This window comes from Penicillium digitatum, chromosome 5 (genome assembly GCF_016767815.1).
Source record: "Penicillium digitatum chromosome 5, complete sequence".
NCBI classification, from domain to species: domain Eukaryota; kingdom Fungi; phylum Ascomycota; class Eurotiomycetes; order Eurotiales; family Aspergillaceae; genus Penicillium; species Penicillium digitatum.
The window spans coordinates 2,326,004-2,347,905 of record NC_089388.1 but is presented as its reverse complement, the minus strand read 5'-3'; the positions used below and the strand labels follow the sequence as shown (position 1 = coordinate 2,347,905).

General features: G+C 48.9%; 7 protein-coding genes across 7 annotated transcripts; 4 read left to right on the top strand and 3 right to left on the bottom strand.

Annotated features, from left to right (window-relative positions):
* Positions 1 to 291: 291 nt before the first annotated feature.
* Positions 292 to 944, top strand: Pdw03_2040 (N-acetyltransferase, GNAT family, putative; the record flags this gene model as incomplete). Its single annotated transcript, XM_014680734.1, has 2 exons — positions 292 to 440; positions 491 to 944. 2 exons carry the CDS (start codon positions 292 to 294, stop codon positions 942 to 944), a joined length of 603 nt encoding a protein of 200 aa, XP_014536220.1.
* A 3,002-nt stretch (positions 945 to 3,946) lies between these two features.
* On the top strand, positions 3,947 to 4,551 carry Pdw03_2039 (Retrovirus-related Pol polyprotein from transposon; the record flags this gene model as incomplete). The annotated part of the gene is made up of 2 exons (XM_066100064.1): positions 3,947 to 4,342; positions 4,411 to 4,551. 2 exons carry the CDS (start codon positions 3,947 to 3,949, stop codon positions 4,549 to 4,551), a joined length of 537 nt encoding a protein of 178 aa, XP_065957791.1.
* A 1,373-nt stretch (positions 4,552 to 5,924) lies between these two features.
* Positions 5,925 to 7,671, top strand: Pdw03_2038 (retrotransposon ty3-gypsy subclass; the record flags this gene model as incomplete). The annotated part of the gene is made up of 3 exons (XM_066100063.1): positions 5,925 to 6,229; positions 6,680 to 7,197; positions 7,262 to 7,671. The coding sequence occupies 3 exons, from the start codon at positions 5,925 to 5,927 to the stop codon at positions 7,669 to 7,671; spliced, it is 1,233 nt and encodes a 410-aa protein (XP_065957790.1).
* A 1,256-nt stretch (positions 7,672 to 8,927) lies between these two features.
* Positions 8,928 to 10,200, top strand: Pdw03_2037 (Steryl acetyl hydrolase 1; the record flags this gene model as incomplete). The annotated part of the gene is made up of 3 exons (XM_066100062.1): positions 8,928 to 9,133; positions 9,231 to 9,376; positions 9,491 to 10,200. 3 exons carry the CDS (start codon positions 8,928 to 8,930, stop codon positions 10,198 to 10,200), a joined length of 1,062 nt encoding a protein of 353 aa, XP_065957789.1.
* Positions 10,201 to 10,409: 209 nt separating this feature from the next.
* Pdw03_2036 (Coatomer subunit epsilon, putative) lies at positions 10,410 to 11,562 on the bottom strand (the record flags this gene model as incomplete). Its single annotated transcript, XM_014680737.1, has 5 exons — positions 10,410 to 10,518; positions 10,586 to 10,824; positions 10,898 to 11,033; positions 11,105 to 11,483; positions 11,538 to 11,562. The coding sequence occupies 5 exons, from the start codon at positions 11,560 to 11,562 to the stop codon at positions 10,410 to 10,412; spliced, it is 888 nt and encodes a 295-aa protein (XP_014536223.1).
* Positions 11,563 to 12,080: 518 nt separating this feature from the next.
* Positions 12,081 to 12,723, bottom strand: Pdw03_2035 (uncharacterized protein; the record flags this gene model as incomplete). The annotated part of the gene is made up of 2 exons (XM_014680738.1): positions 12,081 to 12,579; positions 12,635 to 12,723. The coding sequence occupies 2 exons, from the start codon at positions 12,721 to 12,723 to the stop codon at positions 12,081 to 12,083; spliced, it is 588 nt and encodes a 195-aa protein (XP_014536224.1).
* Positions 12,724 to 14,320: 1,597 nt separating this feature from the next.
* On the bottom strand, positions 14,321 to 16,849 carry Pdw03_2034 (uncharacterized protein; the record flags this gene model as incomplete). The annotated part of the gene is made up of 8 exons (XM_066100061.1): positions 14,321 to 14,491; positions 14,701 to 15,199; positions 15,263 to 15,539; positions 15,665 to 15,791; positions 15,859 to 16,343; positions 16,482 to 16,519; positions 16,587 to 16,729; positions 16,793 to 16,849. The coding sequence occupies 8 exons, from the start codon at positions 16,847 to 16,849 to the stop codon at positions 14,321 to 14,323; spliced, it is 1,797 nt and encodes a 598-aa protein (XP_065957788.1).
* Between the last annotated feature and the right edge of the window lie 5,053 nt (positions 16,850 to 21,902).

Sequence of the window (21,902 nt, the reverse complement as noted above, 5' to 3'; positions counted from 1 at the left end):
GCAGGGCACGCTCTCAAGCTTCGAAAATATCCTGTGGCTACCTTGAAATAAGAAATTCTGCTTTGCTTCAATTTCTCAATGCTGGTAAAGCTGGAAAATTAGAAAAGGTAGAGTAGAAGTGCATGTACAGAAAATTCACAGAAAGAGTGACTCATTCAGTGTCTGCCGATACTCGATTTGTCACTCAACCGGACTCCGGGACTGGCTTAGCGCTACCGTCAAATTTTCCTATTTAGATTGTTTTCTCTTTGCGATCTTCTCCCAAACCCTAAGAAACAAAATACCTCCAACATGAGCCTACCTGAACAACCCACCTATGTGATCGTCCCATCACTGGGGCCGTCAATTGAGAGCGACCGACTCCTTCTTCGGCCAGTTACCGACGCCGATGCCGCCGCGCTTTTTGCCATTCGTTCCCGGCCCGAAGTAGCAGAAATGAAGTGAGTATTCGCCTATTGACGAGGAAGGTTCACAATGCTGACAGTGCCAGTCACCCTAAAACACCATTCAAATCAATTGAAGAGACCCGTGCATGGATGGCAACCAAAGTGTTCACAAGTGGTCCATCCGACATAATCGGACGTTCATTTAATTATGCCATTGTGGACAAGTCAATCCCGGAAACAGAGGAGCGAGTCGTTGGATCTCTCAGCATCAATCAAGTAGATCCCTTTCCCGAGATTGGATACGCAGTACATCCATCTTCTTGGGGGAAAGGGTACGCAACAGAGGCTTTGCAATTGATGTTGAAGATGTGGTGGAATCTGGCTCGTCGAACGATTGACGGCGGAGATGCTTCGGCAAAGGTTGAGAAAGCCTTTGCTCTCTGCGAAAAGAGGAACGCTGGGAGTTGCCGTGTTCTAGAAAAGTGTGGATTCAAGATTGTGGGTGATTTCGAAGAGGAGGGGAATGACCTTTACATTTTTGCATTAGAGCGACCATGAATTAATAAAAATGATAATTGAGCGCGAGAGCTCATTGGGGCTACTAAAGAAAAATTTCTGATTCCAGGGACATCTTTGAGTGAATGGATGTAGCTGGAAATTAGTTGCCGCCTTGGAGAAGAGCAAACTTTGATGAAGATATGTAGACACGGCGTATCCAAGAGTTGAATCCCTTAATAAGCTGTGAGAGAAACAGAGAGAATTCTTATCTCTTGATCTACCAACTTCCATTTGACTGGAAGCAGGCCGAAACGGAATGCCAAATTGTGATTCGAAAGGATACAGTTTCCACGCAGAAACTAGTGATGAGGATATCAAACTGCATCAATGGCGCTAGTCTCGATTCCTTAGGAGTTCGGAGTTCATGGCATGCAGATAAAATGGTGTATGCATAAATGTTGAGGATGAACAACATCGGGATAGGGTTATCATTGAATTCCCATTTATAAGCAAGAAATAAAGGGGATTCTCAACACCGGTCTTTCGATGATTTTAATATACAAGTGCTTCATTAATAAACTTGCTGGCTCGCGTTCACTGCCCCTAGAATCACATCGCCTGCAAGAAGCGTGGTAGCCCTAGGCCGTGTTTTTGAGATAATCATAGATCTCCTCATCCATCTGGATAACATCACCAGGAATTACTTCCTACATGTCAACCAAATAACTGTCAAAATAGTTGAAAGAAAAATCGAGCATTTCGAGCGAATCGGCAGCGCGGAGCATCACAGTCCCAGCGCCGTTACGAGGGCGGGCCTTCAGAAACGCCCAAGTGAAAAAGTAATGGTGCTCGGGGATATTCAAACCACATTCAGGGAAGCATCCCCAGAAGTTGATGGGACCGCCGAATATAAACACATCGAAGCTGTCATCCGCAATCAGGGAGCTCCTCTAGAGTAATGCAGCTCTAAATTGCTTAGACGAAATACTGTGGTAAAAAAAGAAAGGCCTATTTTAATGGTCAAGACAGGAATCACCGCCAAGGCTAAACATGCATCCATCGAGGGCAGTGAAGTTTTTCGGGACAAAACCTTGCACCGCAGTTTAGTAGTGGTACTTTAGGTTCATATCCAAGCCAGGGAGGTTAAAGAAAACTTTGATTCCGAATTTCTAGAGCTCCTCTCCTGGTCCATCACTACCAAGCTTCAGGATCTAGGGTAGACTTCGGCATAACCCACTCTAACCCGGACCTAGCCTAAAATAACCTAATATAAAATAGGTTTTAGGTTATAGCTTATAACGTATTCGGTGGGCGAGCTGGCCACCCCAACCAACTTCTTAATTTAAAATGCATTTATCTCAACTAAAACGCCATTAAATTGAATATTCTAAAGTCTTCTGTCTAGCTAGGCATCTATTAATCTTATGTCCTATTTCTCCACAACCACTACACTTTGGGGGGGGGGCCCGTATACGTGGTTGTAAAGCCGGCGAAGGGCTTCTTGGTGGAGGGAGAGGAGGTACTTCAATTGCTTCCACCGGCTCAGTAATCAATTGAGAAGCTTCTTGAACTGAGAGGCCTTCTTCAGCAGGTATCTGCCTCCGGGATCTAGTACGCTTTTGCTTCTGCTTCTCGTTGGCGGCGTGTAAATCCTTGTTTTCTTTGGCGAGTAAGATAGCACCTTGCATTGGAGGACGGAAGCATTTTACAAGCTGGTTTAATGCACGATCTAACGGGCTAGGTGGGCTTCGAGATCTTGTACGAAGTAAAGCTTTGATTGATGAAGCTTGACGACGTAGTTCTTTCTCCGTAAAGGGGGGTTTTGGGGTAAAATTCCGGCTTGATTCACTCCCCCGGCTGGCTGGGGGGGGGGGGGGGGGGTTTGGGGTTCGAAGCCGAATATCAAGCTTTGAAATCACTCGGTTAGGTATTAATAGTACTAAACTAGCTGCTCCGAAGCGCCAATCCTCTAGGAGGCTATTAAACCATAAATTAACAAAGACTTTGCCTTTTAAAATTATACACGGAGGAAGCACCTACCTAGAAGCATTCGTACATTCAACCACCGTCACCCATTCACGATTTCTAGGTTATTAAACCGGCCTCTGACCGTAATATTCATTCCTCGTAATAACCTTCGCGGTTATAGTCAGTCCTATTGCAGAACCGGTCTCATCAAAGTTATAGATATCATCAGGGTCGATTCTAAATTGAAGGATGTCACGGTGCGAACCGTGATGCTTAGTAAGAGGAAGATCACGGCACGTGATCTCCGACCTGTTTATCTGTGCTCCCGAGAGGATTGCAGGGTTGCATACTCTCGGCGCCTGAGGCCGCTACTCAGGCGGCGCTCGGACCAAGCAATTGGTCACAGGAAAAAGGGGTTTCATGTTGGATAAGCGAGGGCTTGGCATGTTATGTAATAACCCTACATTATAACTGGTGTTTAGCACTATCCAATAGAAACCATGCGATCCTTACAGAATCTCATCTGGTAGCATGTCTTGCTAAAGGCCTTACCTCCCACGGTAAGCTGGAAGGGGGAAGCAGCGGTATCTCGATGAGAAACCGCACCCTATAACCAGTCCCTGGCGCCTACAGGCCTCAGGGAGCCGAGCAGCAGAAAAGGGGAGTCACACAGAACCCGGCTGCGAAGGAATTTCGATCCAGGGGCCAGGAAGCGGAGTTTGTGCGCCAGCAAGTGGACCTAAAGACACCGTCGCTAGGGCACACAACGGAAACTCTGCCGAGGTCAAGGATCCGTATCCTTAGGGGCGAAGTGGGGGCCCCTAAGAAGTAAAAGCAAGTGGAAGAAAGGAAAGGAGGAAAGACAACAACCTCCTAGAAACCCAAGACTCAACTTGCTGAACCCCCAAACCAACCGCCACGATGGAGAATCAACCCCTTGCAGAAGGACAACCCGCCTCACACGCGGAGGCCGCTCAACAGGCGGCGCCGGGGTTGACACCAAGCGTGGCACCGGAAGCCTTTAGGGGCGCCCCGACAAAACTGAAACTTGGCGGCGCCAAATCCGCGCAGAGCAACACGCGAAGGGCGCGACAATGAGGTTAAATGCCCTCGGGGAGGACCTCAACTTCTTCGACGGCTCCCTCCACCGCCCCGCCTCGGCCGGGAACCCCATCGCTTGCCGCATGTTACTGGACTGCGGAGCAAGCCACACGTTTGTCTCGCTGGAAACCGCAAAACGCTTAGGCGGGAAATGGGATAAACGTAAGTCCTTGCCGGTGTCGCTGCCCAATGGCGACACACTGTATACGCAAGGCACAACGAACGTGGTAATCCGCTTAGGCGGATGGACCGGAATGAAGGTAGTAGGGGCGGTCGACGTGGAGGGGTACGACGTGGTGCTTGGCAACGACTTCCTGTGCAAGCACGATCCCCACGTTAGCTTCCCCACGAAGAAGATGTGGCTCACAGACCGGTACGGAGAGCACGAAGTACGGGCAGTGAACGCTCGGACGCTCGGGGGAGAGAACAGAGGAACGCTAAACCTACTGTCTAAAAGGGACATCCGACGAACTATGAAGGAAAAGGACACCGAGTACGCGGTCTTCTACGCCACGAACTGCAAAGACCTCGACCCTTCAACAAGCGACCCACGCTTGGCCGAACTACTCCAGAAGTTCGCGGACGTCTTCCCCGATGACCTACCGAGGGAGCTCCCCCCCGAACGGAGCTTCGTCCACCACATCGACACGGGGAACGCTAACCCAGTGAACGCCAACGCCTACCCCTTGTCGCACGAGAAGCTTGAAGAACTACGGAGACAAGTGAAGGACCTACTGGATAGAGGACTGATTCAGGTATCGTCCAGCCCTTGGGGCTTCCCCGTGGTATTTGTCAAGAAACCGGGAGGAGAATGGAGGATGTGTATCGACTACCGTGGCCTCAACGAGCTCACCGCCAAGAACGGATACCCGCTCCCGAGGATCCAAGACTTGTTGGACATCGTGGGCCAAGCAAAGTACTTGTCAAAAATCGATCTGGCGGCGGGATACTGGCAAGTAAGAATGGCGGACGACGCAGTACCGAAGACAGCCTTCAACACCGTCTGGGGAAAGTACGAATGGAGAGCCATGCCTTTGGACTCTGCAATGCACCGGCAACCTTCCAGACCCTGATGAATGAGACCCTTCGGCCATACCTTGGCAGGTCGGTGGTTGTATACCTGGACGACATACTGGTATACTCCCAGACACTCGACGAGCAATATACGCACTTAGAAGAAGTGCTCCAGTGCTTGCGGACACAGAAACTCTACGCCAAGCCGAAGAAATGCGTATTTGTCACCAAGGAACTGGAATTTTGCGGCCACATCATCGGGGACGGCAAGGTGCAAGCGGTCGCGATGAAGCTGGAGGTGATCAAGGACTGGCCCCGGCCCACAAACGTCAACGAAGTGCGCCGCTTCCTAGGACTGGCCACGTACTACCGACGCTTCGTCAAGGACTTCGCAAAGATAGCGGTGGCGTTACACAACTTGACGAAGGAGGCCGACGAAGAGCTACGCAAGCGGAAATTCCGTCCTATCACTTGGACCGAACAGTGCGAGGTGGCCTTTGTGCGTTTGAAGGAAGCGCTTGTTAGCGCCCCTGTTCTTGTCCAGCCCGACCAAACAAAGCCCTTCACAATCGAGACCGACGCGTCCGAATGGGCGATTGGATTCGTGCTTGGCCAAGAAGGCCAGGACGGGAAGATGCACCCAGTCGCTTTTGATGGTCGCAAACTGAGAGGGGCAGAGTTAACTACCCGGTGCACGAGAAAGAGCTTCTGGCGATCAAGGAAGCACTGCGCACCTGGGACAGGTACTTGGAAAACGGAACAAAGACCACCATCATCACCGACCATGAGGGTCTCCAGTACCTAGCGACAACCCGGGCCTACAGCAAGCGCCTCGCGCGGTGGATCGACGAGTTCCAGGCATATAACCTCGAACTGAGATATAGGAAGGGAGAAGAAGCGGTCGTACCTGATGCTATCAGCCGACGCCCTGACTTCATCGGAGAAGGACCGGCTAATATGGCTCAGGGAACACCCACTTGGGGAAAGCTGAACCTGATGACTAAGGTAGGCGGGTTCGCCGAAGCAGAGTGGTACGCGGCCACCATTCAGTATCTGTCGGCTGGCAGCCTACCAAGCGACAAGATGCTTCGGAAGGAAGTGATGCGCTGGGCTAGCAAGCTGGCAATACACGAATCCCCCTTGCCAGCGGCCGCCACGCAGGAGGAAAACACAAGGCTGCGCTTCCTACATGGGGACGGGTCATCCGCCCCATACTTGGAACCCCCTTTCAGGAAGGACTTCCTGAAGAGAATGCACGAGGAGTACGGACACCTCGGACACCCAGGTCTCCGCGGGGTGTTACGGACCCGCGCGTGGTGGCCAGGGATACGGCAGGACACGGAAGAGACAGTCCGTCTATGCCCGAACTGCCAGGTGTCGAAGGGGAGAAACGAATGTTTCGAGAGAGAAGCAGCGCAATACTTGGCCAGCACCGGTATCAAGCCTTTCGAACGATGGGGAATCGACCTCATCGGCTTGCTACCCACGACGCCAAGTGGAAACCGCTGGATCATAACGGCGATCGACTACGCCAGAGGCTGGCCACTCGCAAAGGCCTTGCCAGATGCCACAGAGGAAGCATTCGCCGAAATCCTCCATGAAGATATCTTCACGGTATACGGAGCGCCAGCGGAATTCCTTACTGACAATGGCGCCAACCTACTTGCCACCTCAGTGCAATACTTCATCAAGCTGATCAATGCCAAGCACAGGACAACTACGCCGTACCACCCGCGGACGAACGGCAAGGTGGAGAACTTCAACGGTCTGCTCGGACGGATGCTCACCAAGTACTGCATGGGCAAACCCACTCGGGTGTGGGACCTATACCTGGCCCAAGCCTTGTTCGCCACAAGGGTCAGGGAACATGCAACGTCCGGCAAGAGCCCATTCTACTTGGTGTACGGCATCCACCCACGCTTGCCAGGAGACACGGAACTGGTGACATCTATCCGAGGCCCTGCAGAATTGGACAACAAGATCATGGCCGTCAACCACGCACGGGCCGAGGCCAACGAAGCACTCCTACACAAGGCTATCCGAGCCCAGAAAATCCAGGACGAGAAGGTCACCACTTGCTCGCTCCAACCGGGCAAATGGGGTATTGGTCCGCAACGAAGCAAAGCAGAAGTTCGAGTCGCAATGGTTCGGACCGTACAAGATCCTAAAAGCACACCCCCTCGGCACGTACGCACTCGCCGAACCTGGGGGGCGAGTACTAAGGAACTTGGTGAATGGCCGCCGACTTGTCGACGCATTTGTTGAGAACCCCAATCAACTATGGAGCTCATCAGGTGGCAAGTACCAACTTCGTCGGAAAGGCTTGGACATCCGACACCCACTCGACGGCGGCGAGATAATCGACACGGACTCGGAGACGCCGCCGAGCTACCACGAGCTGGCCACCATTTCCAGGGCGGAATGGGACGCAATGGAGCGTTCAGGGGTACGCTCACGTCTGGTGGGGAGGGAGGAAGTGTTACGACATGTCGTAACAAAGACAAGGAAACAGCCATCGGCCACCAAGAAGGGAGAAAACATGGTTCCTGCACCAGAAGCAGAGGAAGCACCAGGCACGGGCTTCACTCCCACGGAACAAGTGGAAGAATCCCAACCAAGGGATTGGAATCCCGCCCACAAAGCGGATGAAAGGACAGAGGAAGCACCAGGCACGGGCTTCACTCCCACGGAACAAGTGGAATAATCCCAACCAAGGCCTGGTGCTTCCTTTGTCCTTTCATCCGCTTTGTGGGCGGGATTCCAATCCCTTGGTTGGGATTCTTCCACTTGTTCCGTGGGAGTGAAGCCCGTGATTGGAATCTCGCCCACAAAGCGGAAGAGAAGACTCAGGAAGAGAACTTCTGCCAACAGCAATGGCCGGACGAGCCTACCCAAGGAAGGGTAGAAGAGATTCATGATATGGATCTAGATGACGTCGGCGAACCTGAAGAGGGTGGCCAAGGAGATCAGCAAATGGAGGACGCTCCACCAGCACATCAAACATCTCCATACCTCTTCCGCAAGCCACGTCGCTGTCAGGGTGCGGGCTGGCAGGACGGTATGATAGGAGATGACTGGTAGGAACCGGTCGTAACAGATCAGATTCCCCTTGACAGGTACAGGCAGGGGCAGGCTATTATACAAGACGTAGCTCCCAGAGCTACAACAGGATCTAGAACTGAAGTTCAGATAAACAGGTCGGAGATCACGTGCCGTGATCTTCCTCTAACTAAGCATCACGGTTCGCACCGTGACACTTAGGCTGGAATAAGACTGTGCGCAGCAACAGCTCGGTTGAGAGGCAGATCGTTGACGTTGGAGGATCAGCACAGGCAAGTATAATCAGGAAAGCTTCTAACATAACTGTGACCAGTTAGGCATTGCGTAACATTCTATTAGATACAGTAAAAAAAAAAAATTCCAAGTTCTCTAACTGGCTGAAATAGTAAAATCCGCTCTTTTTAACAATCAATGCGGATAAGGCTAACTCAACGTTACATACAATTTATAAAACTATACGACACCATAATATAAGACCGTTTGATTTCGGGTATTTTACACTGTTTTCAGCTATAGGTTACACCCTTGGCTTCGACACACCCGTTTTCGGCATAGGTTACACTTTTGGTTTCGACATACTCATTGCCTGGGCAGTTGTAACTGTCTATCTGACCTCATTGGACTAATCAATCCTCAGTTTTGGTCTCTTTTATGAAATACCCACTACACTTTCTTTTTTCATGCTTCTTGTGTCACGCCCGCAGACACAATCTCATGCCATGCGCGGAAGTTGGCCCGAAACAGGGATTATGGAGACATCCCGATGTAGATCGATCGGCGCCGATCAGAGCCTACAGCCCAGGGAACTGAATGAGTAGGGATGCCGAGATGAACTACAAAAGTTGGGATTCAGCTCTTTTTGTTTAACCCATCCCAAGAGCTTCAATCGCTCAATTCACAATGTCGTCCATCCAAGATGTCCCCCAGCTCAGCTTTTGGGAAAAGGCAAATATCCCATTCCTGCACCTATCAATGTACGCCACCATGATGTACGCTGCCACTACTGGTCTTTTCCGGGGTAAAGCCAGCCCCAAGCGCTATGACCAACACATTCTGGCCGCCGTGACTCGGGGAATCTTTGATCGTAGGTCTGATAAACAGATGAAGTATGTTTTTCTCTCTCACTCGAAATTACTGTGCATATAAATCTCAACGTTGCAAAAGTGAGAATGAACAAGCCATTGACTTTCTACTATCGCACAGGTACCTCACTCTCCCGACTTCAGCGGTCTACGCAGCCGTCATGAAAAAGCACGGTCTTCAACCCGAGACCGTCACACTGCCACACAACACAGAGGGCCACTGGATTGGAAATAAGGATGCCAAGACTGTGATCATCTACTACCACGGTGCATTCCCCATCTCTACCGAATAATACGGAGAGAAATCCTCATCCTAAAGCAAAAGACCCTACTCAGACGGAATCTTTTCGCACAAACAAAACACTAATCTCTTGAAAACAGGTGGCGGTTTCGCCTTGCCCGCCGTCCCAGCCCACTTCGACTTCTGGGTCGAGATGCTGCAATCTTTGAACGAAACCGGCCATGACCTAGCCGTATTCTTCCTCCGATACACACTAACCCCACACGCAAAGTACCCAACCCAGCTCCGGCAAGCAGTTGAAGCCCTGCGCTACATCGTCAACGAGACGGGCCGTTCACCGGCCAACGTGATTCTCGGCGGGGACTCGGCAGGCGGGAACCTAGCCGCAGCGACGCTGCTGCACCTTTCTCATCCACACGCGCAGATCGATCCATTGGCGCTGTCGGCCCCGTTAGCCGGCGTCTTTACTTGGGCGCCGTGGGTAGACTTCAGCACGGAGTGGCCGTCGATGAAGGATAACCTATGGAAGGATATTCTTACGCCGGCGATTTTGACGAGGTGGTCTACTTCGTACCGTGGGGATAGCCCGGCGGATATTTGGATTGAGCCGTTTAATGCGCCGGCTGAGTGCTGGAGTGGTGCGAAGACGGAGAGGATTTTAGTTCTTGCTGGTGGGGATGAGATCTTGCTTTCACCTGTCCAGGAATTCGTGAAGAAGATCAAATCAGCTTTTGAGCAGACTACATTTGTCGTTGCGGATGATGAGATACATATTGCGCCGTTTTATGGTATTTCTATGGAGACTCAGACAGGTTCGGAGTTGAGACAGTGGTTGGCTGCTTGGCTGTGATTTGTTGCCACATGGTACGGGGCAAAAGGGTTAGAAAGAAACGGGTTCTTATTATTCTTACGTCTCATACCAAATTAAAGAATAGGAAATCCAGATATGGTTCCAACTGCGAAATTGGGAGGTCGTGTCTTTTCATAAACAAGCAGGATAGGCTCCCCTGACTCGGATTAAACAAAACAATAAATGGATGGAACAGTATTTAAATTATTCTATGATGCCACCTTGGCAGAGAACTTAGCCGCCGCGGTATCGAAAAACTCGCTCTTCTCCTGAATGTCAGTAAGAAGGGGGTGCGCGGGCTGGAACTGCTGTAGCCGGCTAGACGAGACTAGTTAGCATCGACATGTTTCTCCTATTTGAACGGTGCCATGAGGGAATAACATACGACTCCAGGTCCTCAGTCTGTTTGCCAGCCAACACATTCAAAACAATGCTATTGGCAATCAACTCCACATCGGTAGGGTATTTCTCAAGGGCGGCGGTGAGGGCAGCCTCAGCCTCGGGGAGACGACCCAGGTGGATCTCAGCCACGGCTTGACCGACAATAGATAGCGGTGCAGAGGTGCCGGGTGCGGAGGCGAGCTCCTCGTAGACGTAAAAAGCAGACTGGTAACTCTCGCCGCCCTATAGAGTTAAAACACAAAGTCAGCACCTATACAACATCAAAACAGACAAAATTGGTTTCTCATCGACATACGACTCTTAAGCCAACCCACGACTCGGCAACATTGACCAGCAGCGAATCCTGACCCCAGCGCTTGGCAGCTTGAACTTCCTTGAGTGCGAGATCGGTCCGATTTTGTTGGAGGTGGATCTGGACGATGAGGGAGACGCTAAATTAAAGACGCATTGTCAGATCAATGTGCTTCCTAAGTCGCACTCTACTTGCGACAGGGTAACTCACGCCTCGAGGTTACCCTGGTGCTTGGACAGTAGCGCCAGCGCCTCCTCGCTGTGGTCCTGGGCCTGGAGCACAATAGCAGCAAGGACCTGCACGGTATTGTTTTCGGGGTAGTTCTCTGCGAGCTCTTGCGCAAGTTGCAGGGCAGCGTCTGTGTTGCTGGAGGACTGCAGGGCCAGGGCCCTGACAGCTGACAAGTCGGGGCTATCCTCTTCGATAGAGGGCTCGGCGAGGCTTTCTTCGAATTGGCCGAGGGCAATCTGGGCGCGGAGTCTGAGGACTTGAGCGGGGAGTTTGTTCTCGGGGGAGAGCGCGGCGGTCTCGAAGTCGATCACATTCTGGTATTGGCCTGAGTGGAAGGCGCTGTGGATGTTGAGGAGCTCTGCGGGGAAACTGCATTAGCCCTGATCGGAGCTGAAGGGGCCGGAAGACTTACCGCCCTCTGCAGAAAAGGGATCCATGTTGGCTGTTGTGGAAGAATCGGTTCAAGATGAACGGGGTGGTTATTGATGATGCCCTGTGGCCGCAGTTGTTCACGGTGGCTTCATCGTGGAGAGGCAACTCTGCCGAGACAACACGGGGCAGGTGGGCCGACCGCCTTCGATCTATACATTTCCACCATCTGCACTTCGCACCTCAACTATACGCTTTCTACGAACCTATAGTCATTTCTACACTTCTCATTACTGAGATAGAAAAAATTTCAGATCGTGTTCGTTTCCTGACAAAAAAAAAGATAGCGTACAGGGCATCAACATGGGAAATTTTCAATTTTCCCATAAAACAGACAAAACATATTGGTGCTTTGCACATAACTTGGGGCCTCGTTAAAACCAACCGGGCTAAAACCCTTTGGGATAAATCACCCAGCTGGAAAGAGTACCCCGTGTTTGCTCCCCGTGTTCCCTCGCGGGAACGATGTGGTTGGTGCCAGCGACAACAGAAAATAGTAATCAAAAGGTACATGATCAGACATGGATCATGTACCAAACTTCTTCTTCAAGACCCGATATGCTTTGCGGGCTTTGCTCGATACAACTTGTGCAACCACAAGAGGCAACCACTGGGGCTCATGGTTGGTAGGCGGAGAGGTCGAGGGTGATGGGGAAGTAGAGGTGGATGCAGAGGATTCCCCGGATTGTGGTGGCAATGCTCCACAGAATGGGAGGAAAGAGTTTTCGTACTCCGGGTCAGTCGCGGTCGTGGCCAACGAGATTGTGTCTTCTTCGATCAGGAACTCGGTGAATGTCCGTCTTGGTTCGTGTTGGCTGATTTGGTCGTACAGCCGACCAAGAGAAGACTTTCCGAGTAGTCTCGCAGCTGAAGGTTGGTGCTCCAGCTTTAGTGGACCTTGAGTTTGTAGGTCGGTGGAGGAACAGCGCGATGACCAGGGGGATGGGTGTTTTTCGGACCGAGATGGTTGGTCCGGGTAGTGGGTGTTGTGGTGGGCTGTGACCACCTGATGGACTTCGAGTGTCCTTTGAATCATGTAAACTTACTTTGGAAGAGACACATATAAAGATGAATGCGTACCTTGGGTCGATACTTTCGTTGTCCCTAGAAATGGCATCGAGCCAGTTGGAGACCTTGACCTGTTCGTAGTAGGCTTGCACGGTTCCCATCGTACTATGTTGTATATAGCCTTAAGTTATTTATATGAAAAGGCCTTGGAGGTTTTGGAGGTGGGGTGGTGGTGTATCAATCTCGTAAAGTCGATCGAGTATTCGATATTACTATATAGTGAAGGCTGGTTGAGATGCACTTGAAGTGGATTGGATGTATACTTGATGGCAAAATGATGTAATAGTCAGATGAAATAGATGAAATAGAAAGAAAAATGAAAAGGACAAATGAATTTGATGGTTGTATATGTTGACTGAGATTCTAAAACTACTAAGCCTTCTTGAGAGCCGATATCGAGTTCCATAGAAGTTGCTCACAATTCAAGGGTACTTTCCCCGATGGAGATCAATTAGGGCTATATCCATGGTTGCCACGCCGAAAAGTGTTTCGGCGATGATGGGAAGAGCCTTTTAAGCATCGCAATGAGTTAAGTACGTCTTGGAACCAAGCACCATCCAGGCTATGGTAAACCTTATAATCAAAAGCACAAAAGTCATTTAAAAAGCACTTTTCCGAATGCAGACACACCGGTATACATCATAGTGATGGTACTACGGGCGTTGGAGACAGTTTATCAGCGCTAGGAGTGGAGGGTAGGAAGCCAGGAGGGATTAAGCTGCAGATCTGGGTCTAGGTAGCTTCAAATAGGTCCATGTGGTTATTGAATGAAATTAGATAGTCCTGGGAACCGATCGATCATCTCTAGGTTGTTGCTCTAGGTGCAGGCCCCAACTAATTGGATCACGGTTTGGACGACTCTTCCAGGCCATTGCCGCTACGCAGAGCTCAGAATAGAGAGAGGAATGGTCAAATAGAGCTAAAGAAACACTACTTCACATTGCCCGTCTTAAATAGCATCTTGGCTTTTGTTGTTTAATGTCTTTCATAAAACAGAACCTCCTATTATCAATTTTGTAGTCCATTGCTATTAACTTACTAATGGCTGAATTTTCAAAATCCTCTTCAACGTAACACCAACTACCTGCGTAATGTAACTACTGGTGTAAATAGTGATGCGTACTGGATCTCCTACATCAGGCAGTATGGGGGTCCAGTTCTACATCGCCCAAAACACCTTTTGGTGTTTGAAGATGGATGATTGATAGATAGCTAAACGAGGATCATATGGCTAGAATCATTACAATTTTCCTTACAAATCTGCCCCTTATTTGCAGCCCGAGTAAGACTGCATGATTCATAAATAAACACTGCTAGCTGAAAGTGTTGGGCATTGATCCGCTTCCCAGAGTCATCTAGTGATCAGAATTTTAGTTTCATCCTCCTCTAGGAGCTCAATCTCACGACGCTTGGATTTGGCATTTCTAATAAATTTAACACGTTGCCCTAGGGCTATCACTTCTAGAGCTACTTCTATATGGGAAAGTAATAAATTGAGATTTTGGGAACAAAAGGTAGAAGAGATAACCTCGGAATTATAGGAAACTTAGTTTAAGAGTTGAATCATGTGGAAAAGTGTGTAGTTTAAATTTTTTTTTGTTCTGTCTAGGTCGGAGATATTTTTGATCTGCTTCATGCAAGAGACATTCGCCACGAAGCCGCAAGACATCCAAGCAAATTCAGATACACGATCCTCAATCAGCTCTGCCATCTGAATTTACCCTCCCGTAGTGTCTTAACGACACCTAGAGGCATAAACTCGCGATTCACAGCAGCCAGGCCACCGTACGTGCGAACCATCCCTTCGTGATACAACTCCGCCACCCATTTCCAGTAGGGCATCAGTCCCCCAGTAAGCAGAGATAGAGCCTGTGGAGTACCTTTGATCAAGTGAATTCTGCTCCCTTTCAAAGCTTGAAGTCCGAGCCACGCTTGCCTCGCTCGGCACCTCGGTAAGTTTCTTATACACATCCACAAGAGAGGGACTGAATGTTTCCGGATAGCGGGTGTACTCTTCCAGAGACATGAATGAATGGCATGGATTCGCCGTTCCATTTGCTCCAAAACTGGCTGCTTACATCAGCGCCTCTCTTCTTGAACCTTTCCTTCGCTGCCTCGTATTCTTTTTCATCCTTTAGCGAGGCCTTGTGCAGTAGCTTTCGGGGGGTCTGTTTGATGCTTTCACGAATGGCGAGCAGTCTAATGAACGGATTGAGGAGTCCCATGCCGCCTAGTTCAATGGGATAATAGAAGAATCCATCAGGTAGATCTTGGATGTCGAACCGATCTGCGATCACAGTGCGTAGATGGTCGGTGACGCCACTGATTTCATCTGAAGGACTTGCACTATCTGAGGCTTTGTTGAAAAGTGTGCGTTCGATGCGGCTCAGGGTAGAATTGGCCATGTCGATATGGTCTCGACCAAAGCAAATGGCTGGTTTTGCAAAGTTGTTGGCGAAGAAGCGGCCGAAGTAGCTGTTCCATGCCTGTACCCAAGCGAAAACACTTTCGCAGGACAAAAGCTGCCGTGAAAGCTCTTCGATGTGCTCATCAATCTGGGTCTGGTCGATTATGAATCTTTCTTCCTCCGCGTCTAGAACCAGGAAGCCCCAGCAGATGTCACCAATGGGAAGAGCTTACTCTTTCAAGGTCTTATTCATGCCCATCTGTACAGTTCCAGTCTTCTCCATGTTGAACTTCAGACCCATTACCTTAGTAAACTGCTCCAGTGCTTGCCATGCCTTGACGCAAGTATTCTCTGCGCCCCAAAACCAGAAGTCATCATGGAGCCGGTACGGAAAGGCGCCGTCGGTCGCTTGATTGACTGCATAATCCATACAGAAGAGAACAGATTTTCGTGGCAGTGATGGACTTGAGGGTTTGTGGCAGGGCTCCGTTTGCCATGATGATGTTGGAGCTTAGGGGGATATGAAAGACGGTTTATCCCATGAGTTGGTAAGGTGAGATGAATGAGTTTTTCAAAAGAGAAATTGAAAAGAGAAATAGAGATTGGGAGCTGAGTTCTCCCTTTGTAGCACTCACTAGCAAAAATTGTATCTGCAGACTTATTGCACATGTCCAACAGATCAGTCCGACTCAAACCGAAGTGCTGTGCGGCCAACAAGTACTCGTTGGAAACGGGGCTACAGAAAAACCCCACATCGTCGGTCTGTGGAAATCCAGAGTTAGAGGGAAAGAAAGGTGAAAAACGCTTTATCTTGGTTGGATACACTCACACATAGCGCGATCGGGCAGTCATCATGTCGCCAATAACCGAAATGGTGATCCATAAATCCGCCATCAATCAGTTTTGAATGAACATTGCAAGAAATGCACAGCTCGAGACCGAGCTGACGTCGCGCAATCTCCTTCTTGATCTCGTCAGGCACATGGATGACATGTCCCAGTCGATCAGGCTGGAAAGATAGAAGGGTCGACAGTTCGCTAACTGAAGCCGAAGCTGCTGTCTCGGCAAAGTGGAGGGTGATTCCTAGCCCATTGGCTTTGGCCTTCGCAAATGATTCTTTGTAGATGCTGATATTGCCTTTGGTTGGGTTACCGCAGATATCAACGCCCACGACCCCGCGAGCCTTGTTTTTGACTGCAGGATTGACGATCTCGTCGGCCTCTGCTGCTGTCATGCTCCCGCGATCGATGGCTAAAATCAAAAACACGGACATACGTTCAGTTTTGCTTCGGAACTTCTCAATGGTATCCAGAACTGAGTTGATATATTGGTCTCAAGTGATGCTGAGAGATTCTCTTGGTGTGGTCCGTAGCTCGAGGTGCACTACTCCATCTCTAAGAAAGTCTTCGAGGACTGAGTTGGTAGCGTATACCAAGCTATGTAGGTCGTTACAGAGCTGGTAGGTCAACTTGGAAAATGTTGAGAAGAACCTGACCTTTCGTCAGCTTGGAAAGCAACAATTTTGCAGCATGATCCCGTGCAGGCACAGACACCTACGTTTCCAGCGTAAAATCGACCATTCCTGGGGGCATCAGTACCAGTGGATCCTCGATATCGAGGTCGGGATTCTGCGCTTTTTTGCGTTTCCAGATTTCATGCAGGCATTGGCGACTGATGCTCCCGCTGAGATGTGCGTGCAACTGGAGCGTGATCCAGTCAGCAAAGCCATATAGTAGAACAAGGGAACAAGGTATCAATCAGACCTCAATTTTCGGTAGCGCTTTAGTAAATCTCTGGTCAACTGGCTTTGCATCATCCATGGCTTGGTCGAACAGGTAATTCTACGAGGGATGTTGGTAGAAGGACAGAAACTGCCGAGGCAGGTGACTTGATCATTTGCACTGCGTTACACGGAGATCGCCACTCTCGAGGCTACTAGGTGATTTCACTGGGTATATTACAAGGCCCCCGAAGTTGAGTTAGGAATTGAATTAAATCTTCATGGGAGGAGTCGATAACCTGGAGTCAGTCGCGTCACCTCGAACACAATGATTAACAACCACGGCTCGCTCTTGGTAGCCAAGGACCAGACCGGTGTCTACATATGTTTAAGCGCTACATCATCTAATTTAATTAACTGTATTGGCACTGAGTTTCTAATCCTAGGCAGGAGCTTTCATAAGCGCAATTGCTTCTGCCTCCTGATTGCAGCCAGTTAATGCATTCAACAATGAAGCGACCTAGAAGGACAACAGCAAGCAATCAATAATTTGCCCTGAGTGCTGGGAGCTCGAAGGTCAATTCGGACTTTGGTAGTTCGGAAATGCCTGTGAGCCAGCTCCACCAGTTTCCTTGTCACAACCTTGTGCCTTACAAAATGAAGGCAATTAACCACGAACTCGAGTCCGACCTCACAGAAGCTATCGAGGAAGGCATAATGGATCATATGGCCATTGCCCCCAACTAACTCATCTCTTTCTCGGTATCTATCCTTTCATCGACAGGAAGGAACGGTAAGTTACCTCGGATCCAAGTCATCTTACTTTGTAGGTGGGCGTAAAACTAGGAGAAAATCGACATAGCTCAATGGGCTCTTCACAGAGCGACAAGGGCGGAATCAATCTGCATCTCACCTTTTAAGCAAGTGTTTCGGTCAACGTCTCTAAATCATAGAACGAGTATGAGTGTGACAGCCTCTCTGTCTGTATGAAGTGTGAGAATAAAACTTCCAACGCCGGAGTATGGACCACAAAACGATGTTGATGCACAATTAATTTTACGTTAACAGCTTGGCGATGTTCTACGTTCTCTTAACATGACAATTCGACCTATGCCCTAAGCTTAAGAAAGGCTGAATGCAAGCAATGAATTCCTTCGACAGGAATCCCCCAAGCCGCTCCTAAGAATAGATGATAACTTTCAAAATCTATAAGAAACCTGCAAATACCAACCACAGCGCTTTGTACGGAGGCTGTTTGAATCCCATATTACAGTAATACCACTTGCTGCGACAGCAACACAACACGTAAAAGGGGATCCACAGCTGCAACAGGTTTCGACCTCGGGAAATGCCTACCCACCAGCCACTATCCTGGGCAGCCCTAGGTAGAGTTCAAGGTCAAACCGCCAAGACTTGCGTACTGAGATTCGCTGGCAACGGCTCCCGAGTAGCCCGTCGCATATTGTAAACACTATTCTGTACCTTGACTTCAAACACACGAGATGTCGGGGCTTGGCCCTGGTCCTTTACTGAATGGCCGAAGTGAGCGGAACAGCCCTTTGACAAAAATTCTGGACGCCACGTTGCCCCACAGGAACTGATTGTGGATGTCGAAAGGCGTTATTTTTAGCCCCAGATTTGCGACACAGGGAACTCGCTAGACGTCTGGCGAGTGTTTTGCATCCCGAATGATTGGCACACGGTTCAATGTGGATTTGGATAGTGGATCTATGGGGATGTATGGAAGAGGTGGTAGAGGAAATGAATGCTTGGGATAAATTAGTTGTTGAAACGTAAACTTTGCCACGGGATGTTAGATCTCGTTTACAATATACCGTGGTAGTGTGGAGGTACAGTCACTACGCAAAAAGTTTTAACACCCCCTTTGGCCCCACCTAAATACCACCTTCCATTATAGTATACACCGCTCTATATCACGCGCTAGTGAAGCTCGCCCATGGCGCGTATATCTCGCGTTTTTCTACCTCTCTCTGCTCTCTATACCCCTATAATGTTCCTATTTTATAGGCTGCCAGTAATGCCTGCTCGATCTGAGCTTACCCCGGCTCTTAGAGAGATGATATGTGAGCTTCACTCGGCTGTTCATTGGGGTTATAAGCGCATTCACAACCGGTACCCATGGATTTCTCTCTCTACAATCCGGTATACAATTAAAAAGGAGCACGAACGGCGTGCTGGTGTTACGAAACCTCGCTCTGGTCGACCAAAGAAGCTTGATGCCACCGACAAAGTACGTCTTTTGGATGCTATCTCGAATAATCCACGTATTGCCCACGAAGACCTTCTTACTGAGGTATCTTATAAAGTGAAAAACGACTCAATTCGACGCCTTTTAAATGCTGAAAACCTCTGGAAATGGAGATGTAGCTGGAGGCCTTATTTATCTGAGGAAGCTGCACTTAAACGACTCCGTTGGGCCGTACGTTACCGACACTTTACCCCTGAGGATTGGGCCCGTGTTTTTTGGTCTGATAAGTGTACGGTTGAGCGTGGGATTGGTGTTCGTCGAGAATGGACCTTTATTCGCCCGAGAGACCAGCCGAAAGAAGCATAATATCAAGGATTACCACACCGAGGCAAGCAAGTTAAACAGATGTTTTAGGCTGCTTTTTCGGGGGCTACGCGCCGAACGGGGCTTATCCTACTCTTTGGGAATCCTGAGGCTGAGCGTACGGGTATAACTGATCTTGTTATTGAAGGGTTATACCGCCGGATTCTACCTACTTTGATGTCCAATGAAGGTGCTATTTTTCAACATGATAATGCGCCTACACATACTGCATACGTTGTTCGGGATGCTTTACGTGAAATGAATATTGAAGTTATGGAATAGCCTCCGTACTCGCCGGATTTGGACCCAATTGAAAACCTCTGGGCGCTATTGAAAGCTGAAATCTATAAGCTTCGGCCCGATCTCATTCATATGAGGAACAATGACGAAACTAAGGCTATTTTGGTAGCTACAGCGCAGCTTGCATGGGGTCAATTAGATCTAGATCATCTAAAGCATCTCTCTGAGACCATGCCGAACCAGGTGGAGGCTATTATTGAGAGCCAGGGGTGGTATACGCCGTACTAGATAGATACTTTGAATTCATGGAGTTTTAATCCGGCAGAAAATTACATAGTATAGGGGGTGTGGGGCCAGGGGTGTTAAAACTGTTGAACGAAATACAGCGTACTTTTCCACTAGACCATAACAAAAACCAAGGTTCCTGTTTATGGCCTAGGGAGGCCGTATTTGAGGTTTGACACACCCCCCAGGGGATGGATGCATCGATGTTGTAACTTCGAGGGATGCCATGTCGTATACATGTTCGGTATTGGTTTTTCAGTCGTATTGTATGCTTCTTCGTCCCATTTTTCTCCCATCTCCTTTTTTGTCCTATCGCTGCAGCGAATTCCTCTTTGACTCTGAGTGGGTTGGATAAGCGCTTCCGTCTTTGTGAAGGCTTTTTTTGGTTGATCGATGGTTCGAACCGTGAACTTCGATAATTCTGATTTTTGACCGTTTCGGACATGGCTGGAACAATCCGGGCTCATAACTGTTGAACGAAATAAAAACTTTTACGGAGTCACTGTCACGGTGCAAACCGTGATGCTTAGTTAGAGGAAGATCACGGCACGTGATCTCCGACCTGTTTATCTGAACTTCAGTTCTAGATCCTGTTGTAGCTCTTCGAGCTACGTCTTGTATAATAGCCTGCCCCTGCCTGTACCTGTCAATGGGAATCTGATCTGTTATGACCTGTTCCTACCAGTCATCTCCTATCATACCGTCCTGCCAGCCCGCACCCTGACAATTAGGCTGTTTTATGTACATAATCAGTTCTTGGCAGTATCCACTTTGCTAATAGTGCCCGCATATGTCTTGGCGACGCTAAAAGTGTCTCCACTTCAATGGGCGTTGTCGCAGTCTAGACAAGGCTAACTGAACGACATATACGATTTAGATATAATGAGTCAATGTAGTGGCCCGGTTATCTTCGGGCCAATTATACCTATCTTAGGTGTGGCACCATTGAGACATCCGGGACCTTTTGCATAGGTGACACCTCACATTTCGACAATTTGTCCTGTTGTGGGTATGCATCATCCTATTTCTATACAACCAGGAATTATGATCTTGTTGTCGATCAAGATAACGGAAATGAAGAATGAGAGAGATGATCCCGACGTGAAAGATCTGTTCTTCCATGAAGAAACAGCAAGACAAGTCTTGAAACTGAGAACGATAAGAGAACTTTAACTTCAAGGCTTCATTTAGACAAGGCCATCATTAACATATAACAATGTGAGGCGCAAAGAGAAAAGCTCACAAATCGTCAATGTCTACCACTACCAGCCTTGTCATCTCTCAAGTCCGAGCTCCTCATCTTCTACGAGCCATAGTGTTTGCTTAGATACAGATAATAGTGTTTAGCCAACCTTGATTGGGCATTAGGCTGACTTCGAAACACCCCCCGTGTCCCGTATAGGGTCTGATGGTCAATATAGGCTGCCCTAGGAACCTCATGCCCACTAGGTTGGAAGGTAAAATTTCCTCTAGCCTAGCTCTATCGATGTCCGATAGTAACCCCGTATCGCCTATGTGATGAAGCTTGTTAGCACTGCCCCTATATTATACTGTATGTTTATTCTTTCATCCAGATATAATCAAAATGTTGTAAAAATCTCCTACTACGGCCAAGCTAGGGCTACAGACCAAGAATATGGGGCATCTAGCGCCCAAAATCTCGTAGATTGTGTCGGCTATGGATGTGATGATGGAAAAATTCTTCAAATCGCTATAGAAGACGATATTGCCAACACTAGTCAGCGCATAAAGGTGCTTGAGCGCAATCCCTTTCCCTCACTGGTATCATGCTTCATCACGGCATCTAAATACTGTGCGAAAGAATAGTTTCGAATTGGGCAAGAGGAAAATCTGACTTGAACATTAACAAACAAGTAATCCCATAACTCCAATAGTGTAAAGGTCGGTCTCTTTAGAAGCCCATTTACACAACATAATCTGAAACTTCAGATGGTGGCAACCGTAGGCTGAACACTTCCAGGTTGGTCTTGTGTCATAACATTCTTTTCGTAATTTTGTAACCTTTTCACTTCACACCGAAATATCACCCCAATGT